Source organism: Sciurus vulgaris (assembly GCF_902686455.1).
Source record: "Sciurus vulgaris genome assembly, chromosome: 5".
Lineage (NCBI taxonomy): Eukaryota > Metazoa > Chordata > Mammalia > Rodentia > Sciuridae > Sciurus > Sciurus vulgaris.
Genome location: NC_136465.1, coordinates 174,257,605 through 174,270,139, shown reverse-complemented (window position 1 = coordinate 174,270,139; position 12,535 = coordinate 174,257,605). Strand labels below are relative to the sequence as shown.

At 44.8% G+C, this 12,535-nt stretch overlaps 1 protein-coding gene across 5 annotated transcripts in view; it reads right to left on the bottom strand.

Annotated features, from left to right (window-relative positions):
- Positions 1-5,723: 5,723 nt before the first annotated feature.
- XRCC6 (X-ray repair cross complementing 6) overlaps positions 5,724-12,535 on the bottom strand; it is a 51,717-nt gene continuing 44,905 nt past the window's right edge. For 4 of the 5 annotated variants that reach the window (XM_079141214.1, XM_079141213.1, XM_079141216.1 and 1 more), the window contains exons 10-13: positions 11,942-12,071; positions 9,000-9,100; positions 7,432-7,545; positions 5,724-6,117 (exon numbers count right to left, since the gene is read on the bottom strand). In XM_079141214.1, coding sequence (XP_078997340.1) covers positions 5,921-6,117; positions 7,432-7,545; positions 9,000-9,100; positions 11,942-12,071 — 542 coding nt within the window. In that variant the 3' untranslated portion in view covers positions 5,724-5,920. The remainder of the gene's footprint in view (positions 6,118-7,431; positions 7,546-8,999; positions 9,101-11,941; positions 12,072-12,535) is intronic. The other variant, XM_079141217.1, reaches the window with a different exon arrangement.

The window sequence follows — 12,535 nt, the reverse complement described above, 5'->3', positions numbered from 1 at the left end:
CATTTCTCCCAACTCGTTTGCATCATCACCACTCCTGATTTTTTTACGTTTATTACTGGATGATGAAGTTTCACGTAGTGTTTACTTTTGTACTTCCTTTTGTGTATGTTTCTTTATCATAATCCAAAGACAGAGAGGAGCTCAAGAAATCCACACTGGGGCTGAGGAGTAGCTCTGTGGTAGAGCACCTGCTTAGCATGCTCAAGGCCTTGGGTTCAATTCCCAGTACAGAAAAGAAAAAACAATCTCCATATAAATGGAAATTAGGGCCTAGTCACAAAAGCCGGAAAAGGGGAAGGGGCAGGGGCTTCTGAGATCCTCAGCCCCTTTGTTCAGTCTACTTGGGAGTGTTGGCTCAGTCCCCACTGCTGCATTGCATGCCTTTACAGGGCAGGGTACCAATCTAATTGCCTCCAGAAAAACCCTCCCAGGGTTCCTCCCTGCTTCTGCAGGCCTCCCCTGCCTGTCCTGGTCCTGTGTCTCCCTCTCCTGTAAATTCCATCTCGGCTCAGTATGCTGTTTTGTTTCTTGAATACTCTTAATCTGTTCTCTACTCTTTTGCAGTTAGTATCCCTTTACTGCATGGGCTTTCTCATTCTTTGTTTCTTTTTCCCCAGCTCTGTAACATTGTTAAAACTTGAACTTAACCCTGTGACTGACATTTTCTGATCATTGCCCTTGTGAGATACAAACATGCCGTGTCCTAGCACCTGCAGCACAGAGGCACTAAAGCCTGGTTATGTCAGCAGAGAGGAAATCTCGTCATTCCTAACTAGCCATCTATGAAGGTGGTTGCAAATGTTTATGTATAAACATTGTGGAAAGAGAATCCATGGCTCCCATCATCTCTCAAAGGGTCCTCTGATCCCAAATAGCTAGTTAGAAACTTGTAATTGAAAAACTTTCTGAGGACCTGCAGTTAAGCAATATTTTTACATTTACAATATTGACCTAAAGAGGTTTTTCATTTGTAGCATTAAGTACTGAAAGATGCATTGCCATTATCTTTGGTCCAAACATGGATGAGAGAGGAGTTTGCTCTGAGGACTTTGTATACCCTGACCTTCGCAGTGTCAGCTCGGTTACACTTTGAAAAATCAGGTATGTACCTCTGGGTAGGAGATAGGTAGTGAGAAGGAGTGAATTGCTTATTCTCTTGTGAATGAAGGAAAAGCTTAAAAAGTAGCAAATCAATATCCTCTGTGAGGCACTGGTGCAGCCAAATTCCAAGGTGCCCCCCCACCCAGGAGAAGGGGGTGGGATTCATACTATATATATTCATATATAGTTTCCAGCACCAGAGCTGGTCTGAATAACTCAGTATGAGAAGTGACATGTGACTTCTATGTTTCACAAAAGACACTGAAGCTGAGTGTAGAGGTATTACCTGTAGTCCCAGCTATGCAGGAGGCTGAGAGAGGACCATTGCAAGTTTAAGACCAGCCTGCACAATTTAGCAAGACCCTGTCTCAAAATGAGAAAAAAAAAAAAAAAAAAAAAAAAAAAAAAAAAAAAGGATGGGACTTGAGCAATTTTGCTTCAGTCTCCTGAGTACCAGGGTCCAGGGACCTGTGAAAGAAGGATGGGAAACACTGTAGCTTCTGCCTTCTCTTCAGATCACCAGCTCTGAAGGGAATGAGCTACTTTGTTGTGAAACTTTAAAGAAGCTTGTAATCAACAGCTAGTGCAAATTTTGCTAGCCATGGGGATGAGCCTTTGTCTCATTTGTACCTGTGGGATTTTATTAATGTATTTATTGAGCACTGGGAAATTGAACCCAGGGATGCTTAACCACTGAGCCACATCCCCAACCCTTTTTAATTTGACAGGATCTTGTTAGGTTGCTTAGGCCTCATTAAGTTGCTGAGCCTGATTTTGAACTTGTGATCCTCCTGCCTCAGCTTCCTAGTAACTGGGATTACAGGCATGTACCATGGTGCCCAGGTACCTGTGGGAATTTAATGAACAGAGGTGACTGAGTGACAACACTGAGAGGTTGCCATTGAAAGGATAATATTTCAATCCCCCATACCACCAAAAAGAATTTTTAATTTACATTAACCAAGAGAAGGAGGCATGCCATACCACACAGGGCCTCAGGTTTGGGTCAGGAGAAGCAAGATTGTGGCCTAGGCCACAGCCTGAATTGGTATTTCCTTGGAGAAGCAAGTCAGAGAAATGGTTTAGGACTGTCTAGACTGACTAATTCATGTGGGCTTTGGGCTATAGGCGTGATCTCCAGTTGCCTGGTTCCTACCGGGTCTTGGTGATGCTGGACTCGGATCTTTTGACCCAATGACAATGGAAATGAAACTGAGTCAGGTCAGCAAACATGCAGGGAAAGCTTTTTACTAGGGCTTCTATTTAGGAAAGGAAACACAGTTCCAATAAGATGCCAGGCTGGCTCCCTAAACAAAAGGGAGCTTGTTTTACTAGTTAACTTGCAGGGGTGGAAATATTAATTGGCAAGGGCTGGGGATGCAGCTCAGTGGTAGAATGTTCCTGGGTTCAATCCCCAGCACTGCAAAGAAAAAAAGTAAAAGAACACATACAGGGCACCCTGACCACAATGCTGCAAAGCCGACACTGACTGAAGTGGCACATATCAAATTACCTAAGGTTAACTGTCCGGTCATGAGCCAAGGCCCAGGAGAGCATCCACTCCGTCTCCATGTTGTTCCCTGTCCCACTGGGATGACTAGGGCAAGAGATAATGGCTAGATTGTGAAAGTTAGGTAAAGGAGGTGGTTGGTTTGCAAGAGAGGCCTTCTCTCAAGTAAGTTTTTAACCATCTTTAGGAATTAGCCAATTCTAGGAGGGGCAGTCTATCTCTAGGTCTATAAGCTCTCCCACCTAAGACATTAAAACAAAAGCTACAGAAAATAAACATGATTAATACAGCCTCCCTGCAAGTGGATCCTCCAGCCTCAATCAGCCCTGGTCAATGTGTTGAATGTACCTCATGACTAAGTCAAGACTACCCAGCCTATCATCTCCCAAACTCCTCATCCACAGAAATGGTGAAAGAGAATGTTTATGACTATTTTAAGCTGCAACTTTTTGGGGTAATTTGTTACAAAGCAATAAATAGCTAAAGTGCAGGAGGAAGGTAAAAGGATGAAGATGTCTTGTCAAAATGGCAGGGCAGCCAGGCGTGGTGGCACTTGCCTATAATCCAAGCTACTCAGGAGGCTGAGACAGAAGAATGGCAAGTTTGAAGTCAGACTCCAGAATTTGGTGAGACCTGTCTCAAAAAGAGCTGGGTATGTAACTCAGTGGTGAGGTGCCCCTGCGTTTGATCCCCAATAGTTGGGGGAGGTGGGATGGATGGGGGATTTGACAGGACAACGGACACTGGAAGTGCTGGCAGCATCCCTCAGTGGTTGTGGGAGGTTCCAGGGTGCCTAGAGTGCCTGGGAATAAATACCTTTAGGATTTGTTTTCATGTGATGCAGTCAAGGTTACAAGGAGGATTAGTACATTCGCGGGGCAGTTTAGGTTCTCATAGGCTGAGTGTAGTGCATGTGTGCACACATTTCCCTCAATATGAATTTGAGGATGAAATTTCTGGATAACAGGAGAGGAAGTGGAAGATTAGTCCTGCCTTACTTTTATTCTAGCTTTTAATACAACAAAAAGATCACAGAAGGTTACACACTGAAATGTGTGTGGCAAGTGCCATTCCAAACATTTCCTCCCTCTGCTTCTGGCCTAGAGTAAATAAGAGTACGTGAGACATGGGCTTGATATAGTTTCCTTCCAAGAGTCAAGAGTCCCACTTTCCCTGCTGCTGCCATCACCACAGGTGACTTGTGGCTATGCCTCTCAGGTGTGCCAGGCCTACTGCCAGCTCCTGTGGCAGGGACCCAGGCAGCCCGTGGCACACTGGTCACAGCACCACCCGGCAGATCGAAGCCTGTCTGTGGTGGTGAAGTTAGAAGTACTTGGTGAACACCCTGTGCCATTTGTTTTCTGATTTTCACTGTGTTGTGTTGTTATTAATGTACAAATGAGGAAACTAAGGCTCGGAAGTGCCACGCTGATTGCCCGAGATCACTTGTATACATGCAGTGGAGTCAAGAGACAGATTTACTGGCCTGTGAGCTTTCAAAAGCCCAATTCCATCTGAATGTGGACTTCCTCCTTCCTGGGCAGCTTAACAGGCAGAGGTGGCATCATTAATTTAGAGAAACAGGTTGCAACCTACCTACCTACCAACCAGGGATTGAACCCAGGGGCGCTTAACCACTGAACCACATCCCCAGTCCCTTTTTTATATTTTATTTACAGACAGGGTAAAATTAAAATAAAATAAAAATTGCTAAATTGCTGAAGCTGCCTTTGAACTTGAGATCCATCTGCCTCAGCCTCCCAAGCTGCCAGGATTACAGACGTGCACCACTGTGCCTGGCTACAACTATTTATCACGAGTGGCAGTTTTTCTAACATCATGCACATAATTGTTGGGCTCTGGTGTTTGTTGTTTGTCCCTTGAATTCTTTGAAGGAGCCTACATTTGGGTAAGGTCGCTCAGGAGCACACAGAAAAGCCAGCCTGGAATGCATTCAAGGGTTTGTCCTCACTGCCTAGGACACCCAGGGCTGAAAACCAAGGGCAAGTGATGGCACTTTCTCACCCTCCCCCTTGCAGATAACAGCTGTGACGAGTGTGATTCCAGCCTCTTTGTAGACTGGGTCCCTCTAGAATCCAGAGCTTCCAGGCAAGCTTCATTTAAAGGGGATGGCCCAATTTCTGAACAATGAGAATCAGCATGTACTAAACACTTTCTAATTGGAAAATTATCTTTCCTCTCAACTTTGCAGAGGAAAGAAATGCAAAAAGAATATAACACCTCTTTTCAAACACAAAAAACCAAATATGGGTTTAAAAAATACAAACCTCAGAGCAGAAAATCCAAGGCTGTAAATTCTACAGGAGAAAACCAGTCCTCCTATATGTCTCCCCGTTACGAGGTGCCTATTCTAGGTCTGTAGTCTAGATGCAGGAGCTACAAACCCTGAATCTCAAGCTCTCTTCAAAGGATATAAAGCCTTATATTGCTTTCCCCCCTAGAGTAGCTGGGCTTACAGGTACAGGCCACCAACTGGGCTGGCACCTCGGGCTAATTCTTCAAAAACAAGATCACCAGAGAGCAGGAAAGGGACCAGGAGGGCAGAGGGAGGGGGGAGGAAGAATACAAAGGAAAGACACTTCCCTCTTCTTCCCCTTCTAATACCAGACTTCTCATCTTGAACTTCCCATGCTCCTCTGAAAAGTAAAAGAAATAACTCTTCGTTTCTCATATACTGGAACTAATTCTGAGGACAACAGAAAACTTGTATGTCTTCAAACTTGAATATCACATTCAGAGGAACACAACCTGAGGAAGCTGCTATTTACTCATGAAGCAAATGATACCAAAAATTACAATGTTACTTACTGCTTCTGAAATCTGATTTTAGATGTGAGTACAGAGCACAAGTGGGAGAACAGGGATGGGGAGAGTATAATCTTGCTAAGGATTGTCATTCCTGAAGCACCTGCATGTTTACATGACCTTAACTGTCACATCTTCCCCATCCCCCCTGGTACTGGGTTTTGGTTTCCATCTCGATGTGTGACCCCAGTAGAAGAGAAAATGAAGCTCGGAGCCAATGGCCAGTGATCTCTGGATGTGAGGCAGACATACCTTTCTCCTTCACACTAAAGAGTGGTACACAATACAAAGTCGGGGTTCTTTATTCACACAGAGTAAGGCACAGGCCAAGTGGGAGAGCTGTGCCGTCTCTGTGCCAACAAGTTTCAAGTGTAAGTCCTCAGCTTCTGAAAGGCAGCTCTTCCCAGCTCAGGAAAAACACCTGTTGACTGCTTGAGAACAAAAACAGGCAACCTGGCCACAGCGAGGATGTGTGGTCACCAGTCAGTCCTTCTGGAAGTGCTCAGTGAGGGTGGCCAGCAGCTCCTGCTTCTTCAGCCCACCCTTCAGCCCGTACACCCTGCAGGCCTCCTTCAGCATGGGCACCGTAAGCTTGCCCAGTGTGCCCTTGGCAATGTGGGCCTTCAGTTCCTCTTCAGACACCTCCACTTTGAGCCTTTTGCTTCCAGAACCTCCATCATCTGGGGAAAAGGGTCAAGAGGAAAGAACTGAAAGTGCTACCAGTAGCATCCCAGCTACACACAACAGAGGCCCGCAGACTTTAGGCTGCAGTGAGCCATTTTTCATACAGCTATGATGCCTACCTACAGTCTATGGGAGAAGACAGGTATCTTGATAAAGCAGTTTTATTTATATATAAAATTAAAAAATGCATCTCACACCTAGAAGGGAGTTACCAGTGGTATGAATACCACAAATTTACCCAAAACAATTGCTCATGCTGGGTGAGCAAATAGTCCCTTCCCATCTTTCCTTCAAAAAGCATTTACAGCAGCTGGGGATATAGCTCAGTGGTAGAGTGCTTGCCTAGCATGCTCAAGGCCCTGACCCCAGCATCACAAAAAAAGAAGAGGGGAAGTATTTACAAACACCGCGTAAGCTGCAAGGCACAAGATGATAAGAACAAGCGGGCTGAGGAGACAAACACGCAGCCAAGTACATCGTCACCAAACTGTGTACAGAGTGTGAGCTCTTGACAATGGCTTACCAGACACTATAGGAGTCAGTCCTAATGCAAAAGGGAGAAAGCACCATGGTCACCAACTACCCTCTCATGGCTCCCTTTCCTCATTTGTCTGTTAGGTAAACAAGGCCCAAATTTGGCTTTACTTGGCCAAGACAGCCAAAAAGATTACAACCTAACACAACTATTCCAAAATGGTGACAGTGCACAAGGTGCTGGTTCCATAAACACGAGCCTCATAGTAAGAAAACTTTGGATTCAGAGGTAAGAAAAATGATAGTCCAATAGAAAAAATGATTAATACCAAGAACAGAGTACACAGGGAAAAAAAAGTTCAATAAACGACATCTCGCTCATACCTGCAGAATTACAAATCAATCAGGATATAATTTTCCCTTTACCACTCTTTGTAGAAAAATTAAAAAATAGTATATAAAGTCCAGGATTGGTAAGATCATCCTAAAACAAGATCCTTTCTTAGATTGGGTGTAAATGCATCACTTTTTCAGGAGACAATCTGTTGCAGTACTGGGGATGGAACCCTGGCCTCACACATTAGGCAAGCACTCTACCACTGAGCTACATCCCCAGTCCCATCTATCTATCTATGGACAGGGTCTAAGTTGCTGAGGCTGGCCTTGATCTTGCACTCCTACTGCCTCAGACCTCCACGTAGCTGGCTTTACAAGCATGTGCCACCGTGCCCAGCTTGTGTAAAAATTTCTGAAAGGATATTCCCCTCCCTCTGTGATAAGACCACCAAGACTACTTTTTAGAAGAGCCCATTTCATGTCCACAGCCAGCTCCTTACCTTGTTTTCGCTTGCTAACTTTGCACTCAGGATTGTAATCTGGTGGGTAGACAAGTTCCTTAAACTCATCTACCAAGGAGCCCAGTCTTTTATTCATTGCTTCAACCTTGGGCACTAGAAAATCAAAATACAGAAGAGTGGCCAGGTGAGTCCCATATCCCAGCATCCTGTCCAGCTGCAGCTCTCTGAGAAGAGAGGAAACAGCACCTAACTGCTGGGGTAAAGGGTGAGGGGAAGGGCCTGCTACAAAGCAGCTGACCTGGCTGTGAAAACACTCAATAAGTCCTGCCAGCATTTTCCAAGAACCGTGTCCTGTGGTATCCATTGGAGGGTTGGTTCCAGGACCCACATAGATAACCAAAACCCTCAGATGTTCACATCCCTTATTTAAAATGCTGTAGTATGTGCATTTAACCTACACACATCTTCATGTATACTTTAACAATGGAAATGCTACATAAATACATTCTTTTTTTACTGTGTTATTTAAGAGAAAATGGCACATCCACGTTCAGGACAAGCAATTTTTTTGCAAATATTTCTGATCCAGGATTGGCTGAATCATGGATGAAGAGCACAGGATACGGAAAGCCAACTGTACTTCTTACCATGCCTAAGGCCTTATAGGAAGAGAAGGGCTGCTTAACTCAAAGGTTTCTCTTCTCCCAGCCCTGGTATACCATCATGACAGACTTGTGCTTTCAATGCCAGGGCTATTCTGACTGGTATAGAAGACCATGAATAACTTGGAAGCCAGTTCTCCTCTAACCCTTACAAGAATCTTCATAAAATCCAACCTGCTTCTTGTGGTTATTTACTTGTACCACTAAACTTCCTGTGTCCTCTTACAAATAGGTAAGAGAATTACAATAAAAAGGGGACTAGAGGGCTGGTGATATAGTTCAGCTGGTGGAGCACTTGCTTTGCATGTACAAGGCCCTGGGTTCTAGCACCACCACCAAAAAAAAAAAAAGTGTGGAGGGGTGGGAACTAGAGCAAGGTCAGAGAAGCCCCACCTTGAAGGCCAAGGAAAAGCCCCCCAATGCTGGTAATGAGTTGGCTTTTCTCAGGGCAGAGCACGCAGAGTCTGATGGAGAGGCAGTAAGCACAGAGGACAGTGCACAGGCTCAGGCAGGAGTCACTGGGTTCTAAGCCTAGATCCACCACTCACAACTTAGTACCTGAACATCAGGCAAATCACTCCCTTCTCTGTAAAATCGGGACAATTAAAGCCCCTACCTCATAGTTAGAAATATTAAATGAGTCAACACATAGGACAACAGTTCTGGCACATGGCAGGTACTTGATAAATATTATTTAACTTTCACCAACATGTAGGCATGAGGTGGCCTAGTTCAGAAGCAGGTTTCAGGAGCCAGGCACTCTCTCCTCTCACTGCAGAACCATTCCCAGGCATTCTAAGCAGGTCTAGAAAATCTCAGATAGTCTAGATAATGGTGTTAAGTCTTCAGAAAGAAATAGGAAATGCATCCACATTACTGGATCAGACAAAAGCAAAAGGAAGGCCTCCAGTAAAACAATTTCTTGATTCAGTCCAACGTTCTTACATGTCAGATCTACTGCTTGTTCAGGCTCCATCAAATCCAAAGCTAAGGCCTCCAGATTCCTAAAGTGCTGCTGTAGCACTGGGTTCTCAAAGCTGTCACTTCTGTTAAAACAATGAGAATAACATTAACAAATTAAAACAAGTTAGACATTTAAAAAATGAAACCAAACAATAAAATTAAATAAATCCAGCTGAAAAAACACTCCAAGTAAAATAATTGAGACTCTTGTCACAGATCAACTTCTCTCTCAGATTTTATCTGATGATCCAAAGGTTAACTTCAAAGCGAACCTGCTCACCGTCTGTCACTGGAAGCCATGGGCAGAGCAGAAGGAGAGGACTGTGTAAACATAGAGAAAAGACAAAGGGGGCTGGTGGGGAAGGGAGACACAGAATCCCGGAATCCGAGTGTGGGTTCTTCCTGCATGCAGTAGCAGCGGCACGGGTGTAAAGAGGGTGTAGATCCAGAGTCAGACAGCTGTAAAGCTCAATGGGCTCCATCTCTTTCCAGCGGGGTGAGTCCTAGCAAGAGATGCCCCACTCCTCTAAGTCTCAGTTTCTTTATCTTTTTCTTTATTTCCTCCTCTCACCCCACTTCCCCCCAGGGTCTCACTATGTCTTCAACTCCTGGGCTCAAGTGATCTTCCTGCTTCCTCCTCCTGAGCGCTGGGACTACAGGCATGCACCATCATACCTGGTATAAGCCTGTTTCTTCATTTATAAAAGGAGCACAAAGCCAAGCTTTCGGGTTCCTATGAATAATAAAGGAAAGGGTACAGCTGGGGCTGGGGCTCAGTGGGAGACCATTTGCCAAGCATGCACAAGACCATGGGTTCAATCCCTAGCACTGCAGGCCAGAATCTTGAGGTCATTGTGCTAAGGGAAGGGCAAATATTGCGTGATTCTACTTAAATGTATCTAAAATAGTCAAGCTCATAGAAGCAGAGAGCTGCATGGTAGTTGTCAGGGGTGAAGGCAAGGAAAGTTGAGAGTCTAATTAACAAGTGTTAAGTTTCCATTATGCAAGAAAAATAAGTACTAGAGATCTAGAACAACGATGCAGATTTGCCCAACATCGTGCCTATGGTTAATAATGCCATACTGAAATCTGTAAAGAAGGCAGCACTCAGCCAGGTGCGGTGGTGCACACCTGTCGCTGGCTCTTTGTGGTACAAAATCCGTGGATATTTGTCACCGCTTGCAGCAACAATTTGCACGGGTCTTATGGGTGGTGGACTGAAAACTGAGCTACTTCTATCTTTCTCTTTAGTGCACTGCTTTCTTGCTTGCTTGTTCATAGAGGATAGAGGAAATGAGGTTTACTTGCTTTGAGAGGAGAGAGAGAGAGACTTTGCTTAAGAGAGACTGAGAGAAGGACAGGCTTTGCTTAGAGCTTAGAGGAAGAAAGACTTGCTACGCCTCACTTAAGGTCTGCTGCTTCTTACTGGTGCGTCCTGCATCCTGTGAACCAAGGGTGTGTCTCCCTAAGGTGCCCTAGTGATGCGTCTCAGTTCTCTGCTCCGTGATCTGCCTTCCGCTGCTTTCTGCTAACTGCTGTTGTGTTCCTCTTTCTAGCTGCTGCTGCGCGTTTCCTACTAGCTGCTGCTCTGTGTGTCCCTACTAGCTGCTGCCCTGTGTTTCCTTTCTTCTGGCTGCTGCTGCGTGAGTCTTCTTCTAGCTGCTGCTCTGTGTGTGGCTGTCTCGCTCCGCCTACGCTTATATCACCTCCAGGAGGCGGAGGGCAGGGCCTCGCCTCTTACGCAAGGATTAGCAAGACGCTAGATATCCTAGCAGGCACAATTAGGAGTGCTTGAGAACACAGGCGCATACACTGTGTGCGTGGACGATAAATCACCTGAGTGTGCTTATGTCAATTTACCTCCTCGCTGCCGATGTGGTCAACATGGCACAGCCCCCAACACACACCTGTAATCCCAGTGGCTCAGGAGGCTGAGGCAGGAGAGTTCAAAGCCAGCCTCAGCAAAAGTGAGGTGCTAAGCAACTCAGTGAGACCCTGTCTCTAAATAAAATATCAAATAGGGCTGAGGATGTGGCTCAGTGGTCAAGTGCCCGAGTTCAATTCCCAGTACCCACCCCCCCAAAAAGTAGGTAGCTCTCATGTTATGTGTTCTTACCACAATTAAAAAAAAAAAAAAAATTTTTTAATATAAATGTGAAAAATATTATGTGTGGTGTTACAATATGCAAGCTTTAAAAGATGGTCTATCATATACATGGCAGGAAATGATTTAAATTACATAATTATTCTTTTAAGTCCATAACAATTTGCTCACTGTGTGACAACAAACATAAACATGGAGAAGACCAACTAAGAATCTTCCCCCTATTGCTAGTGTTTGAACTTGTTCACCAACTACTCTGACTTTCTAAGTCCACAAGCACAGTCCCAGGCTCTTCAGTATGACCAGAGCTTCCATTCTCAATGTAGTTTTTTACAAGTTCTCAATAATTAGTCATGATTAACAAGTTAACTAAAGAGGTTAAAATCATATTCTCTTGGCCTATGCCTAACTGGACCTTCTTTTCTTTCTTTCTTTTTTTCTCTTGTGACTAGGGGAGGGAACCAGGGGCTTCAGCATGTGAGCTAAGTGCTCTACCACTGAGCTATATCCCCAGCCCCACCTTTTTTGGCTTTTTTTTTGGTGGGCTGGGGAATTGAACACCAGGCTTTGTCATGCTAGGCAAGCACTCTACCAACTGAGCTACACCCTCAACACCAGCCCCACCTTTTTAAAATTTAATTTTGAAATGGGAGGATCTCCCTAAGTTGCCCAGGCTGGCCTTGAACTTGTGATCCTCCAGCTGTGGCCTGTGGAGTGGCTAGATTACAGGCAAGTGTCACCACACCTGGCTAATTTGAATTTCTATTAAGACAATTCAGGAGGTGCTCCAGAAGAAAGTCAAGACTGGCTGAGTGCTCACCTGTATTTGAAGCGTAACTTCTGAACGATGGCTTTCATCTTGTCTATCTGTTCAGGGTTGGCCATGACTTTTTCAGTAAAGGGCACTTTCCGTTTATCATCAGCATAGGGGAGGAAGACAAGCTGAAAGCCTAAAAAAGGCAGATAGGTTTTCTGAGATTTGTGTTGTAATTGTCTGTCTCAGTTCCAAAGTCACCCTTCTATGTCCTGCAATAGTGTGGCTAGGGCCCTGCAAATCTCATTTCTCCTTTACCAGCTGACACCTGGTGGCCTAGTGTGCTCTGACTCCAGAGGAAGAACAGAAGGCAAGAGGAATTATCCCTTCCTATATATTTATTACTCCTGTCCATATTGCTCTAACAAGGAAGGACTCTATACTTGGCAGCAGAGGTTGGTTTCAGTCCCCCACCTTTTTTTTTTTTTTTTTTAGTGTGTTGGCGATGAAACCCAAGACCTTATGCATGCGATACAGGCTTTCTACCTCTGGGCTAAATCCCCAGAACCAATAGAGTGCCTTCCCACTCGAGGGCTAACTTCCAGCTCCTCTGAACTTCAATGTCTCTCCTTTTTTCCTCTACCCTCCAACACCTGCTTA